This window comes from Mesocricetus auratus, unplaced genomic scaffold (genome assembly GCF_017639785.1).
Source record: "Mesocricetus auratus isolate SY011 unplaced genomic scaffold, BCM_Maur_2.0 Super-Scaffold_6730, whole genome shotgun sequence".
Classification (NCBI taxonomy): domain Eukaryota; kingdom Metazoa; phylum Chordata; class Mammalia; order Rodentia; family Cricetidae; genus Mesocricetus; species Mesocricetus auratus.
Window position 1 is genome coordinate 2,160,416 of NW_024429184.1, and position 15,388 is coordinate 2,175,803.

Genomic DNA, 15,388 nt, shown 5'->3' on the forward strand with positions numbered 1-15,388 from the left:
ACGTGGCATAGTGTAAGGAAAGTATGGGTCTTAAATCTGTACATTTAGTTGACTGAGTGTGTGTGTGTGTGTGCGCGCGCGCACACCTGAATGTGTGTATGTGTGCATGTGTGTGTGAGTGTGCATGCAAGTGTGTGCGCGCACCTGAGTGAGTGTGTGTGTGTGTGTGTGTGTGTGTGTGTGTGTGTGTGTGCGCGCATGCCCCAGAAGGAGCAATAGGGAAAGTGAGGCTATACCTAGAAACACATTCAACAGGTTCTGGAGTGAACAGATTCAGTGGACAGGAGGTAGAGAATTAAGGGCCAGTGAGGTAACTCAGAGGACACAGGTTCCACCCCTGGGACCCACGTGACAGGAAGGAGGAACTGACTCCTCCAAGTTGTCCTCTGACCTCCATGCACGCCCCCCAACAAATAAACAAATGCGCTTTTTTAATTTTTGGAAAGGAATCATCAAGGCTGCCAGAACCGTGCTGGAAGCACAGGTGGGTAAGCCATGACGTGATGGCGTGGCAGGCAGGGTTTGTGAAGTCAAACGACATCCGGGGGTCAGAGTCACGAGCTACAAAGCCCAAATGCCAGGTCCGTGCCCTTTGACCTCGGTAGCCCTGATCTATCTGTGCGGTGTCCGCCCTCCAGTGAGTGGATAATAGTTAGTCTATTAACCCTTCTCATCACAGTTATCCGCCAGTCAGAAGTCCTGGAGTCCCTCCTCTACCAAGAGGCCCATCAGGCTTGAATTTTTCACCAAGTGGTTGTTATTTCCCTTTGCCCACTCGTAATTTTAAAGGGCCTGGGCGACGTGGATTTCTCTTCTGCGCATAGAAAGCAGCACAATGTGAAGACTCGTTGTTTTACGCACTAAGACTCATCACGCAGCCTGTGTGTCCTTCCAAGTTCCATTTCTCCGCAGCAGTGAGCAATCACCCTGCGGAAAGGAATGACCTGAGCCCCCTTTCCTATCCGTAGCTTGCAGGGCCCATCCGTCATCGAATGCACAGCTTCGGGCAGCTGGGACAGAGCGCCGCCTACCTGTCACCTTGTCTCCTGCGGAGAGCCCCCAGCCCTCAAAGATGCCGTCATCACTGGGAGTAACTTCACGTTCGGGAACACGGTCACTTACGCGTGCAAAGAGGGGTAAGTGGGGTCTGTGAGAAGCGTGGAGCAGTAAGGACAGAAATGAAGCCTCCTGGCAGCCAGCCCTGAGAGCAGAGAGGAGGCACACTTGCCTGTGCAAACTGGGTCTCCCTGGAATGCACTGTAATTATCAAGTTGAGATTCAGACAATAGCTGGGCAGTAGTGGTCCACGCCTTTAATCCCAGAACTCAGGAGGCTAGAGTAAGGCGGGTCTCTTAGTTCGAGGCCAGCCTGGTCTACAGAGCTAATTCCAGATCAGCCAAGGCTACACAGATACCCTGTCTTTTTAAAAAAAAACAAACAGAAAAGAAAAGGAGATAATAGACAATGAGCAATTCAGTGCAGAATATCTTTATACTTTAACCAAGAATGTGGAAAAGCCATCGAAGCTGGCTTGTATCTGTCTATTGTCCACAAAAGCCGAAGCTAAGTCACCATAAGGATAAATCAGTGGGAGAATAAAAAAGGTAGGGCTTGGCCTTCTCCACTTGGATTATTTTACTTTGTAGAAAGATGCATTTGGAAAACCAGGAAACAACTTACAAAGGCTTTAATTCATGGCCTCATTTATGGTCTCAAGGAGCAAGGCATTGATTGTGGCTAAACCCCAGGTGGTCTTCTGATGAGGGAGGTCAATGCAATATGGAAAATAATATATTTATTTACCGGAGAAAGAACTTACACACAAGCTGGAAGATCAGAAGTGTGGCAGGCTTCCAAGATAGAGAGGCTTTTCTTTCTCTTTCTTTAAATATTTCGCCTGTGCCCATCCCCCTGCCCCCACCCTTTTGGGCGTGGACAATATTGTGGGATGACCCCTACAGTCTTCCGTTGTGGCCACCATGTTTCTTCTCTGTCTACACTTCCTTGTTAAATATTTTCCTCGTCCCCGTTGTTTGCGCACTCCTGAGTGTCCGCGGCCGCTGCCCTCTGGATTTCTGCTTCAGCTCTGTTTTCTGATACCTGTCTGTCCTCGGGGAAGCAGTGTGCCCTCTCTGTGTCTTGAATGTCCTCCTAAGTCAAGCGGGTTCACTGGAAGCTACTATTTGCGGGTGTCGGGAGGGACCGAAGACTATGATGAATGGTGTAGCTGGAGGGATAAATCAACCAAGCCTTAACTGGTACCCGGGGTAAGGGCGTACAGAATCTGAACTGTCCAAGACACATTCATGTCATCAGTCTGTTGTGCCCACATTGCAAAGTCCCCAGAGACCACCAGGAAGACAGACCCACTAAACAGCAAAAGCAAGGCTTAATGATTGTTCATCCAACCATGACAGGGACCCCGTCTGGCTAGCTGTCACAGCAGCCTCCAGAGGGAGTGGAGTTCCCTGTCTACTGCTAGGTTATATAGACAAAGATTACAGGATGACATCAGTAGGTTTGGTTGACATTTGGAAACAATCAGGAGACTTTCTCAAAGTCATATTTCGGCGTGAAATACCTGTGTACCAATTATTTTCATTGCTCAGTGCTGAGAGGGAACATTCTGTGGATTCTGTGGCATTGTCTTGTTACTTGCAGGTGGCCTGTTGTTTATAGATACCAATAGTCTTCAGAACTGTATCCTGGAGACTACAGTTGGTTTTGGTCACCCCACCCCCACCCCCGGAGTTTCTTTTGTGGCCAAACAGTTCCCAGGAACCAAGCATCTAGGAGGCTGGGGGGGGGGGGGCGGCGCGTGGCGCTGGAGTTTCTTTGTGTTCAGTTTTGGCCCTAGACTCCAGGAGGCCAGAGGACCTGGAGTTTCCTTGTGTCAGGGGCCTACGTGTCTTTTCTGTAGCCTGTCATGGCTACTAAAGCAGGGGGCTGAGTGAGGGTCTGGTCCCTTTATTTCTAGATTATTAAAAGTAAAGCCATTGAGTTTAGTTTATCCCTTTCACTGTGTAGACTCTCACCAAAAGGTGGTGACAACATGTTCTTGACATCCTGAGCTTCAAATGCCGACATAAAAACTTCCTGAAATCCTAATTAAAACAAAAGAAAAAGAAAAAACCTGATTCTTAAAAGTGCGAAAACTGAACTGGGCGGAAACAAGGGTATTTCTGGACTGGAGAGATGGCTCAGCCGCTAGAGGCTAGGCTCACAACCAAAAGTGCAAAAACTGCACATTGGTGGGACCCCAAATCATGTTCTCACACACGTGCATTCTGTGCTGTTTACCTGGAGTTTTGAGTAGCTGTCTCCTTGGGTGTTGTCATTCCTTCTTGGAAGAAGTGTTCAAAAATCCTCGCTTCCAGCTACACGTTACTGCCTGTGACTTTGCTCCTTTTTCCTGTCTGACTATAGTTGAGTTCCTATTTACGGACTTTTCCTCAAACCTCCCAACCCCCACTAGCGACCACCATTCCATTCTAAACGCCTGTGAGATTAGCGTCTTCGGTTCCGTATTTTAATGTCTTAAGTGAACAAGAGATCTCTAATACCAATGTCAGCGCAGGGCTGGAGAGATGGCTCAGCATCCAAGAGCACTGGCTGTTCTTCCAGAGGACCCGGGCTACACTCCCAGCAACCATGTGGCGACTCACACCATCCATTAACCACAGTTCCAGGGTATTTGACGCCTTCTGGCCTCTCAGACACTGCACACATGTGGTGCACAGGCACACGTGCAGGCAAGACACTCACACGTGTGAAATAAAATAAACGAAAATTTCAATGTCAATGCAGTAGTGACTTTGGGAGGACTCAGGCATCCACTGCAGATTGACTTACCTGAGATTTTCCCCCTGGAGCTAGGGGGTATGGATCAGTTGGTAAAGTATCTGATTTGGACCTGAGGGGAAAAGCCAGATGTGAGTAATTAAAGCAATGTATAACTACCATATAAAATGAGAGAATATAAAACCTGTGTGTACGCAAAAGTTCCCTGTAATTTCACTGTCTAGAAAAGCAATTGCATTGACACTTTGCTTCATTTCTCCCCTGGAACTTTGTATATATTTTTAATATTAACGGTCTGTAGAGTGTAGTCTTCCTTGCCAGTTGCCTGGTTCCTGTTGCTGCTTTAGCCCCCAAATGAATGCACAGGAGGCTGTATTAATTATGAAGCTGTTGGCCGTTTGCTTGGTTCCTTACTGGCTATCTCTGACTTAAGTATTTACGCCATAATTGATAATCTAAGCATTTCTCTTACTGGAGAAAGGGGTCCGGATCTTACTCCTCTGGCTCTTACATGGTGTTTCCTCTGTCTCTCTTTCCCAGAATCCTCCTCAACTCCTAGTCCCACCTATCTTGCTTCCCTATTGGCCAACAGTGCTTTATTCAAACCAATTAGACACATTTTTACAGAATGACATCTCCCAACAAGGGTCTTTTATCTTTTCTTCATAAATTATTTGCATCGCCAGAGGGATTTTTCGCTGGCCTGTTGTTGTGTCTTACCTTGGTTTATTTGTACAACAAATAAAGATAGCTACGTAAATTGTATCCAACCCATTTGCTTGAAGAGATTTTTATTTTACTCAAGGAAATTTCTTATGAATCACTGTACATGGTTACATTAGAATCACGGATGACTTTATTAGTCAGACTATTCCCCCCATCTGGGCTCTGGGGCTCGAACTCAGGTCCTCATGCTTGCACAGTGAACACTTCACCAACTGAGCCATCTCCCCAGACTCCTCTACAAAGATGAAATTTGGAAGAACTCTCTTAGAGCCACTGTTCCGTCTTCACAGGTAATGTCTGTGAATGAGTGGAAACTGGATCCTTCCCATAAGTATCATAGCCACTGAGGAAAGGCCATGGGTTTTTTATAGTGATGCTTTATATACACATGAAGCATTAGTGCAAATATGGCTTTATCGTTGCAATATGATTGTCATATGAAGCGATGGGCAGTCCGTAATACAGGGGGGGAATTGTCTTCGCTTTTTGAACAAACGAATGGTGAGTACCCACAGTCACAAATCGCTACCCATTTGCAACTTCTTTTGTGAAAGGCAAAAATCAACTATTAACGGATAGCTTTCCTTCTCTGGACTTCAAACTCTTGCTGATAGAAAGGACATTAAATAAACCCTTTTGTGGACGCCCTCCTCTCCTTGTGGTCCCTCAGGGAGCAGCAACTCCGGAGAGGGGGGTGGGGGTTCCTGTCTTGTTCCCTTCCCTCCTGGCCACAGTTTTAACGAAGTCTTTGAAATATACAGAAGTAAAAATAACCGAACACTTTGTTTAAAATCACCTGTGTTCCCATTGCTGAGATAAAAGTGAGTGTAGTTGTTTTTTGGTTTTTGTTAGGCTCTTGGGGGGCCTACCAACCAGTTCCCAAGTAAATACTTGGAGACCTATTCTTATGAATGCCCAGCCTTGGCCTGGCTCATTTCTAATCAGCCTTTCTTAAATTGCCCCATCTACCTTTTGCCGCTGGGCTTTTCTCTCTCTCTATTCCGTGTGTCTTTCCATCCCTCTTACCTCGTGGCCGGCTGTGTTGCCCAGTGACTAGTCCCCGGCATCCTCCTCCTCTTCTCCTTCTCTTGCTCCCCGACCCCTTCCCCAGATTTCTCCTCCTATCTATTCTCTCTGCCCTCGAACCCCGCCTATCCTTTCTCCTGCCTTGCTATTGGCCATTCAGTTCTTCATTAGACCACTCGGGTGTTCGAGACAGGCAAAGTAACACAGCTTCACAGAGTTAAGCAAATGCAGCACAAAAGAATGCAACACACCTTTTGCATTACTAAGCAAATGTTCCACAGCCTAAATGAATGTAACACAGCTTCAGCTAACAGTCCACAGCAGGTACATGTTCCGTTTTTGGCATAATTAAATCAGTTTATGAGAGAAATATACGACATGACAGGTTCCCCTGCAAGCTATTCTCAATATTCTTCTGTTCTCCTCAAGGTAACAATGCCTATTTTGCTATATTACATATATATTTTACATAAGCAAGCATATTCTTAAATTATCTGTTTATGTATATTCGTACATATTGTTTGTTGAAGAGGTAACATTTACATCTTTCGTTCTCACATGAAGTCACTTTTCTCTTTAAATAGCTACTTTATTTTTATTATGTATGTGTATGTGTATGAATAACCTCTCTCAGATACATGATAGTCAGTGAAACTGCCTTCTCAACCGCTGTAAAATACGTCCTATAAGAACGTGTCGTCCCCGAGCTGCGGAGATGACTCGATGAGTACAGTTGCTTGCTGCACAGAGTGAGGACTGAGTTCGGATCCCCGGCACCCAGGTGAAAAACCAATCGGTGTGGCACGTATAATGAACCCAGTGCTGGTGTAGGCAGAGACGGGCGGATCCTGGAGGCTCCCTGGCCAGTCAATCTAACCAAAGCAGCAAGCTCCAGGTTCAGTAGGAAACTTGTCCCCAAAAAATAAGCTACAAAGTAATAGAGAAAGACACCTGATGTCATCGTCTGTCTGCCCTAAACAAACAAACACACACACACACACACACACACACACACACACACACACACACATGTACACATGCACAGGAACCATCCTTAGATTACTCACATCTCTATGGGCAGGAGGCTAGTTTGTCCCCTAATAAAAGCAGAGCTGCACAGAGTACTCTTGCACATTCCCTGGCACATATAGAAATGGGATGGATACCCCTGGCCTAGACATTGCAAGCTGTGACCATGATCGTGGGATTTTCACACTCTGAGTATTTTCAAGATAGTAACAAAATTAAAAGTGACCTTGCCAGCCTGATTAAGGTGCAACTTACAAGTGCCTTGCCAGCAGGTGGCGACAACACCTTCAGAAAGAAACCGGTAAGTTTCCAAACATAAACAGCTATCTGGAATTTCAAATCTATTTTATTAAAAGGAGGGAGGAGAGAAGGGAAGAGGGGAAGAGAACTTGAGGGATCAGGAAGGTCAAGTTGGGTGGAGGACAGAAAGGAAAGAGATGCCTTATAGAGGGAGCTGTTAATGGATTTAACGAGAAACCTGGCACTAGGGAAATCTCCAGGGATCCACAAGGATGACCCCAACTAAAGCATCTAAGCAATAGTGGAGAGGCTACCTTAAATGCCCTTTCCCTATAATGAGATTGAAAACTACCCTAAGTGCCATCCTAGAGCCTTCATCCAGTAGCTAATGGAAGCAGAAGCAGAGATTCACAGCTAAGCCCTGAGCCATACTCCTGAAATCCAACCCCAGGGAGGAGTGATGAGCAAAGGGATCAAGACCATGTTGGGGAAACCCACAGAAACAGCTGACCTGAGCAATGGGAGATCACAGACTCCAGGCTGACAGCTGGGGAACCTGCATATGACCAAACCAGGCCCCTGAAAGTGGGTGTCATTGGGGGGGGGCTGGGCACTCTATAGGGCCTCTGGCAGTGGAACCAGTATTTATCCCTAGTGCATGAACTGGCTTTTGGGAGCCCATTCCCCCACTGAGGGATACTCTCTCAGTCTAGATACACTGGGAGGGGGGTGAGGAGAGGTGAGTGGGGACTAGGTCCTGCCCCAAATGATTTGAGAGACTTTGATGATCCCCATGGAAGGCCTCACCCTCTCTTAGGAGTGGATGGGGAGTTCGATGGGGAGAGGGTGTAGGGAGTGGTCAGCCCTGAAACCATACATACAAGCAACACTCAGTGGGCTCAGCAGGTTGTATGTATACATTTATGCACGTATATGTAACATGATAATTATTAAAGAAAAGATGACCATCAGTCTGAGAGAGGACAAGGCAGGGGGGCATGGAAAAGATTGAAAGGAGGAGAGAGAAAGGTTAAATGATGTAACTGTATTTTAATTTTAAAATGATGTTTTTAAAAGCTGACACATGAAAGTCTAGGAATTGTATACATTGTATGATGGGGTGCCATGTAATGCTTCAGTATATGTGTACACAATGTAATACTTCCACCAGGTTAAATATATTTAAATATAAATAGATTATCAGTTATTTATCATTTCTTTATACTGGAAACTACTAAAGTCCTTTTTATAACTTATTGAAATGCAGGGTGCACAGTTGTTACCTACAATTTTGTCTTTCACTCTGCATGTCTGTGACTTCCTGCCTTGTAGCCAGGCTTCCCCTGAACCTCCCGGTTCTGCTCTTTCTGGCCTCTGATGCCCAGTGTTCTACTCTAAACTTCAACAATAGCCGCTTTTTTTAAACCAGTGGGTTGACAGTTTTCTTCTAGTATCTCATTTATCGGTGCTCTATTCTTTCCTCTCCTCTGTGTGCTGAACTTCTCATGATGGGAAACGTGCCTGTTGTACTGGCTAGTTTTAAGTCACCTTGACACAAGTTAGAGTCACCAGAGAGCAGAGAGTCTCGATTGAGGACAATTCTTCCACAAGATAGGACTGTAAGTAAGTCTGTAGGGCATTTTCTTAATTTGTGATTGATGGGGGAGGGCCCAGCCCATTGTGGGTGGTACCATCCGTGGGCTGAGATGGTCCTAAGTTCTATAAGAAATCAGGCTAAGCAAACCCTGCTTAGAGCAAGCTAGAAGCAGCACCTTCCATGGCCTCTGCATGAGCTCCTGCCTCCAGGTGCTGGCCCTGCTTGAGTTCCTGTCCTGACTTCCTTTGATGATGAACAGCAATATGGAAGTGTAAACCAAATAAACCCTTTCCTCCCAAACTTGATTTTGGTCCTAATGTTTCTTCACAGGGATGGTAACTCTAACTGAGACACCTGTGTATGTCTTGTAATTCCTCCCCTTCCAGGAAGCAAGGCTTTCTGTGTCAACAACCGCTCATGAGCTGATTCTCTGGAATCTTTTTCCTATCAGCTACCCCAGGGCCCTCAGCTTTATATTAATTTCTCAGTTGGGAAGGTTTTGCATACAAAGCAAGGGCTATGAATTCTAACGTGGAATCCATATCAGGAACAGAATTATAATCAGCTGGGGCCTCATTTTTCTGCCAAGCACCTCTGAAGACACAGAGGTGGACTGAATTTTTCAACTTCACTGTGTCAGCAGACCTCCTTCTAGGATGTGGATTCCTGCCAGACACTCCATTTACTGATTCAGTTCCAAGGCTCTGTTTCTTTTCCTCTCTGGTCCCTTTCTTTGTCTGATCCAAAGGCAACCACAGAGTCCACTGGCAAGCTTTGCTTTCCTGGTTTCCAATTTCTTCCCCTCGTCGGAAGCACGGAGGTTTCCTCTCTGGATAGAACCGGCTGTGCTTTTAAATTGATGTCTGTTATATCTCACCAGGCATTATAGGTTTTCAGACTATGTGATAGCCCAAACCAGGAATCATCTCATCCTCTCTCTGTGTTTTCCATTTATAATTTCCTCTCAGGGGCTTGTTTGGCACAGCCCCATGCATCTTGTTTTATTAAGAATAGCATCGTTGTATCCACTCCATGACTTCTTCCATGCTCTCAGCCTCACGAAAGTGGAGTTTACTCCCTTTCAAATCTAAAGTCTGCCTTCCCTCTGCCCTCCATACTGTACAAGCTACCCGGACCTCCACGCATCACGAGCATGCATGCATATATTTCTACTGTTGTCTCGCCGTTGTAACTTTAATATAATATTTTGTTAGTTCTTTGAGAATCTCATGCATGCCTACAATGTCCTTTGACCAAATGCACTCCTCCACTTCTCTCCAAAGCCTCTCTAGTATCCACCCCTACTCCCGACCGCCCCCTCCCAACTTCACGGCCTTTTCTGTTTTCATTTTTGCCTCCCACTGAATCCAGTATTGCTGCATACGTACGCATGGGTATGGAGCCGTACCCTAGAGTATGGACCACCCACCAGGGGGCCACACCCTTAAAGGAAGCTGTCTCTCCTCCTCTCCGTCACTTGGCATCTGCGATGGCTCTTCAGCTAGGGAGGGACGCCGGACTGTGGTCTGGCTTTGATGGAGTCTTTCCATGAAGGGCGGGAGCAAGACACAGTCTCGAGTTTACAGCGAGGAGGCAAGGGCGTCAGGAGACCAGAGCAGACTAGTGGATGCCCGGAGAGAAGCAGGCGCGCCGTCAAACTCGCCATTCCCAGTTTGTCTTTCACCCAGACATTCGTCTTTTCTAAGCGTTTAATCAGCCAGGCGAGAGGCGCTTCAGCTGTTTGGCCAAACGTAGAGGCGGCCATTCGTTTGTCATTTTTCTTCTCTCCCTCAGGTTGACATTCACTGGTGTGAAACTCAGAGGCATAGGAAGGGTTAATGAACCTCGCTGAGTTTCTTTCCCTCTTGGTTCTCCTCACATATAAGCTTCTAAATGCGATTATTGGGACTATTAAACAGCTTTGGTCTTCGGTTGTTGTTATGGATTGAAACAAGATCAATCACGGATGCGTCTTCGCACTTTCTGTTATTGGCATTGACCAGCAGCTGCTTAATGAGCTGCTTCTGTCGTTTGGAAGGGAATCTGATGCTTGCCCTCAGAGCTCACTCATTAAGGGCCCAGGGCCCATGCTGGCTAATATGCTTCCTCTGGGTGTGTGAATCCAGCTACTGAAAAACCACTTCCAAAAAGTATTTTGTCTGTTTCCAGATGACTCTTGTGTTTGCTGGGGTCCTATGGTATCCTTGGGGTACTGATGGGCCATTTCATCTGGAACATAGTGTGTGCTGTTGATTTTTAATAAAAGTATAAGAGATTGCCCCCAGGACCTTTTGAATTAAAATATAAAAGGCTACAAAGAGTTTAAGTGAGTATTCCTTCAACTTAGGTTGATATTGATTCCAAGTGTTTCTTACACTTTAGACTTAGCCCAGTTTCACATTTTCTTGCTGTGGTAGCAGGCATTTATAGGCATATGTTATCAACTGTAAAATGTTTACCATCCTCTGAATGATCCCTCAACAAAGTAAATGAGTAAAAGATGTGCCCATAGTTCAAATACACTTTCAAACTTCAAACAGAATTAAATAGTACAAGCAATTTGGTTTTCTTTTTTTAAGTGATTAAGCTACAGCTTATAGTAATTCCCCTTTTGTGTGATTTAGAGTATAGATCCTCCTTTATCATCTCAAAGTTTTGACATTTTTAAAAAATACTTATCTTTGTTTATCACCTAGGCTCACTGAGCACACTATCTAGTGACATAAAACTTTGGAATGGTGGCACTTGGGACATTACCAAGGCCCCAGCGACTCCATGTTAGGCACAGGGAAGAGACCACATATGCGTCTTACAATGTCCCACATCTGGACTCTGGCCATTGCAAACAAATACTTCACTAGTGCAGCATCTATGCCCCAAGGAATTGTCTGGCCCACAGCCGGCTGCGAAAAGTCATGTGTGAAAAAAAATAAGTGTTACCTGAAGTATGTAAAGAAAAACAGAGGTCTTAATCCAGACTGGGGGACACTAAAGATTCTAAAAATGAATTATTTACATCTGTATGTTTTAAACGCCAGTACTCTGTGGTCATTATCCATTCTGTTAGAAAGCCTGTTTGCTGTGGATCTTTCCATGAAGAAAAAGTAGTTGGTAGAGAGTTATCAGGAGGTTAATGGTAAGAGTCTCCACCAAGTGCTGCCAAATTATGCAACACTGTTTCGTGTTCTCAAGATTCTCTGTGGGATACAGAAGTTTCTAGAGGCAGATGCTTCTGCCTCAGAGCATCTGGAGCCAGGGAATAAAGGCAAAACTTTATGTACAATGGATTCCTATAAATCAGAGCTGTCTGGTTCTGTACATACGAGCTTCAGCCAATGAGCAGTGCCAGCCACATCAAAGGGTTGGGGACCACGATGACGCATGCTTCAAAGTGTATGAATGATCCAAGTTGAGCTGTAAAACAACCGAAGACTCAGTAAGTAGACCTTCCACCCAGGACCTGCCCTGTGCAGGGACAGTCAAGTCAGCAGGCCAGGCCTATTGGGTCTCAATTACAAAGTCCTGCTCTGAACACACCTCGGTGGATGTCTTCCTGTGACTGTTAAGAAAAATGCCGTCTAAAACACCTGCTAAGTCCACATCTACTTACAAAGAACTGGGGTTTTCCCAAGATGCCAACTGAAAGGGCTCTAAGCTGAGTGGGAATTTCACTTAGCCATTGGGAGCATCTGGGAGTGTTCATGTAGACCCATTTCTGTGCGTTGCATGGTTCATGACCATGGATAGGGTGGATGTGTGGATGCAGAGTGTTCTACTGGTGTCTGTCATTTTTTGTCGACTTGTCCATCAGTCTCCTACAGGTATTATGAATATTTCCGGTGAGGATGATAGAATCCCAGCTTTTCTCCAGTAGACTTTTCCTTTTAGAACTAAAAGGGACCTAGGTGAAAGTTTTGGTTACTAAGGACTTGAGAACCTTTGCCGAAAGCTGGGCTAAATAATTTGTACAGTGGCAGCTCTGTGTGGTTTCCACGGCATGCCCACACACAGAGAAGTCTTACTAACTAGTCTGAAAAGATAAAAGAGAGAGAGAGCAGCGCTGCGGAAAAGATGTCAGTGTTGGGATCAAGTAGCCAGATTTGGACCTCACACACTCTGCTAACAGGCAAGGGACCGACCGGGCCTGTCTGATTTGCCACTCGGCTGACTATAAGCCCAGTCATGGTGTCTAACAAGGTATTCAATTAGGCACCTGGCTATTTTAATTCCCTTACTCATCGTTAGTATCGAAATGGCAGACTGATTGGATGTCAGACACCCCTTCAGAACCCTGCGGTCTAAGAGAGTGAAAGTGAAGATCAGAACGCCTCGGCGGATACAGCTCCCCTGATAGCGCACAGCCTACTGGCTCGTTCTGCTTTATTGAGACAGCCCTGGGGAGCATATCGCCAATCCGGCATCAGACATGGGCAAATGCCTGGTACACAAAGAAAGGCTGTGAGCTACTGGGCAAAATGTATCCATACGCTCATTGCATGGCATAGCCATTCACCGAGCAGAGCTTTTTTAAACTCTAACCGCGTGTGCAGAGGTTTTGAAAACACTGGAGCCCAGAGTTTTAATCACTGTTTTAACCTTCACGGAAAGGAAGTTAGCAACTATAAGCTGTATCTAGGCGAAAGAGGGCTCGTTGAAGCTTTTCCAAAGGTGAGTATTAAAACCCACAGACTAAAGCTACAAACATAAAATAAATAAATAAAATAAGTATAAAATCCACAGGCTCAGCTGATAAAACGAGGACCGGGGTTTGATGCCCGCATCTGTGTAAAAATCTAGCGTGGTATTAGTGCCATGGCCACCAGCTGGCCTAGCCTAAGCAGCAAACTTCAGGCCCCACAAAACAAAACAAAACAAAAAAAGACTTCCCTCTCAAACAATAAGGTACAGAGCTCCAGGTAAATGGTCATGACCTCTGACCTCCCCAAGCATGCACACACATGGGCACGTGCACACACACACACACACACACACACACACACACACACCTGTAACAACCACTAGAGGTCTTCAAATAGCAAAAGTCTTCGCTTCTAGTTCCCTTCTGATCAAGCATTAAAATCATTTGCTTGCTAAGCTCAATATCCTGATGCTAAATATTATTTTTAAAAAGAAAACAATGAATAAAGGCAAAGTTAGTATTGGAAAGATTTCTTTAAAAGCGAGAAAAGAAGAAGACGGATTGTCTTTTCTCGTTACTGCACTGAGTTGCTCCTTTCTCCTCCACCCCACAGCTTCACCCTTGCTGGCCCTGACACCATCGTGTGCCAGGCCAACGGCAAGTGGAACTCGAGTAACCACCAGTGCCTGGCCGTCTCCTGCGACGAGCCCCCCAATGTGGACCACGCCTCTCCCGAGACCGCCCACCGGCTTTTCGGAGACACAGCCTTCTACTACTGTGCAGACGGCTACAGCCTGGCTGACAATTCCCAGCTTGTCTGCAATGCCCAGGGGAAATGGGTGCCCCCGGAAGGCCAGGCGGTGCCGCGCTGTATAGCTCACTTCTGTGAGAAACCTCCGTCCGTCCCCTACGGCATTCTGGAATCCGTGGGCAGAGCTAAGTTTGCAGCGGGCTCGGTCGTGAGCTTCAAGTGCACGGAAGGTTTTGTGCTGAACACCTCGGCAAAGATCGAGTGCCTGAGAGGGGGACAGTGGAGCCCTTCTCCCCTTTCGGTCCAGTGCATCCCCGTGCGGTGCGGAGAGCCCCCGAGCATCACCAACGGCTACGCGAGCGGAACAAACTACAGCTTTGGGGCCGTGGTGGCGTACAGCTGTCACAGGGGATTCTACATCAAAGGGGAGAAGAGGAGCACCTGCGAGGCCACGGGGCAGTGGAGCAGACCCCTGCCCACCTGCCACCCGGTTTCCTGTAGTGAACCACCTAAGGTGGAGAACGGCTTTCTCGAGGTAAGCGACTCACTGCCAAACGATCCGTGGCCTTTCGCCCCCTCGTTAGGGCTGTGTCTACCACGGCTAACCCGGTTACCTAGGAGTAGAAGCAGCGAACATATCAATTGCTGGGACAGAAGTGGCTCGAATCCACGCACAGTGTGTATTGCATAAAAACGAGTCAAGGTAATTGCCAAACCTTACGGCATGCATCCTTCAATCTTTCTTACTTTATTTTGTGTGTGTGGGTGTTTGCCCGCGTAGATGATTGTGCACCGCGTGCGTGCCTGGCGTCTAAGGAGACCAGAAAAGGGCAACAGATTTCACGGGACTAGAGTTACAGTTGTGAGCCTCCATGCGGGTCCTGAGAATTCGATCCTCGTCCTCTGGAGGGGCGCCCAGTGCTCATAACCACTGGACCATTTCTCCAGCCTCTGCAGCAGACAACATTCTGCATTATAGTAAGCTACAGACACCCCAAGGCCTTTGTAGCCTTTTCTTAGCCTTAAATATGGAGTTAGAGTAAGCCAATTTTAACGAAACACCATTTTCCTTTATGCAATTCATCGCCTAAATGGAACTCGGAGATGTTTGTAGTCGCTGTGATTTTTACATGAAATGTGAGGTGCCGTTTTGCAATTGCTCTTTTGAGACACTTAAAGGTCATTTCAGTACGGTGAGCAAATTGTTAAGCAGGTGAGCAAATTGTTAAGTATGACGCAAATACGATCTGCTTCCCCGCTAAAGCGTCTTTCCAGTAAGTGTGCTAGGGAGACAAGAACGAGCGCTATAGCGGTATCTCAGGATGGAATGTGTTCTGTGCAAGAGGGGGGTTGTAAGCTTGCTCTCCGAACCCTAGGGTAAGGAAAGTCAGGCACTGAGCTGCACACCTGTCACCCCAGTGCTGACCAGGCAGAGACAGGGTCTCCAGGGGTCACTAAGGACTATCTCAAAGAACGAATGAATAAAATCAAGGTGGATGGCATCTAAGAAATGACACCTGAGGTTGACTCCTGGACTCCATACACATGTGCCCACATACACCAAAAGAGAAGAGGAGGG

General features: G+C 46.4%; 1 protein-coding gene and 1 long non-coding RNA gene across 4 annotated transcripts in view; one reads left to right on the top strand and one right to left on the bottom strand.

Moving 5' to 3' along the window:
- Svep1 (sushi, von Willebrand factor type A, EGF and pentraxin domain containing 1) overlaps window positions 1-15,388 on the top strand; it is a 176,593-nt gene that overhangs the window by 129,220 nt on the left and 31,985 nt on the right. For all 3 annotated transcript variants that reach the window (XM_005085043.4, XM_021235926.2, XM_040737940.1), the window contains 2 exons: window positions 969-1,136; window positions 13,672-14,344. In XM_005085043.4, the coding sequence (XP_005085100.1) occupies window positions 969-1,136; window positions 13,672-14,344 (841 nt within the window). The remainder of the gene's footprint in view (window positions 1-968; window positions 1,137-13,671; window positions 14,345-15,388) is intronic.
- Window positions 1,404-5,654, bottom strand: LOC110343705. The gene is made up of 4 exons (XR_002386011.2): window positions 5,554-5,654; window positions 3,853-3,913; window positions 3,036-3,104; window positions 1,404-2,227 (listed from the first exon to the last, which is right to left on the bottom strand). It is a non-coding gene; the product is annotated as an uncharacterized LOC110343705 (long non-coding RNA).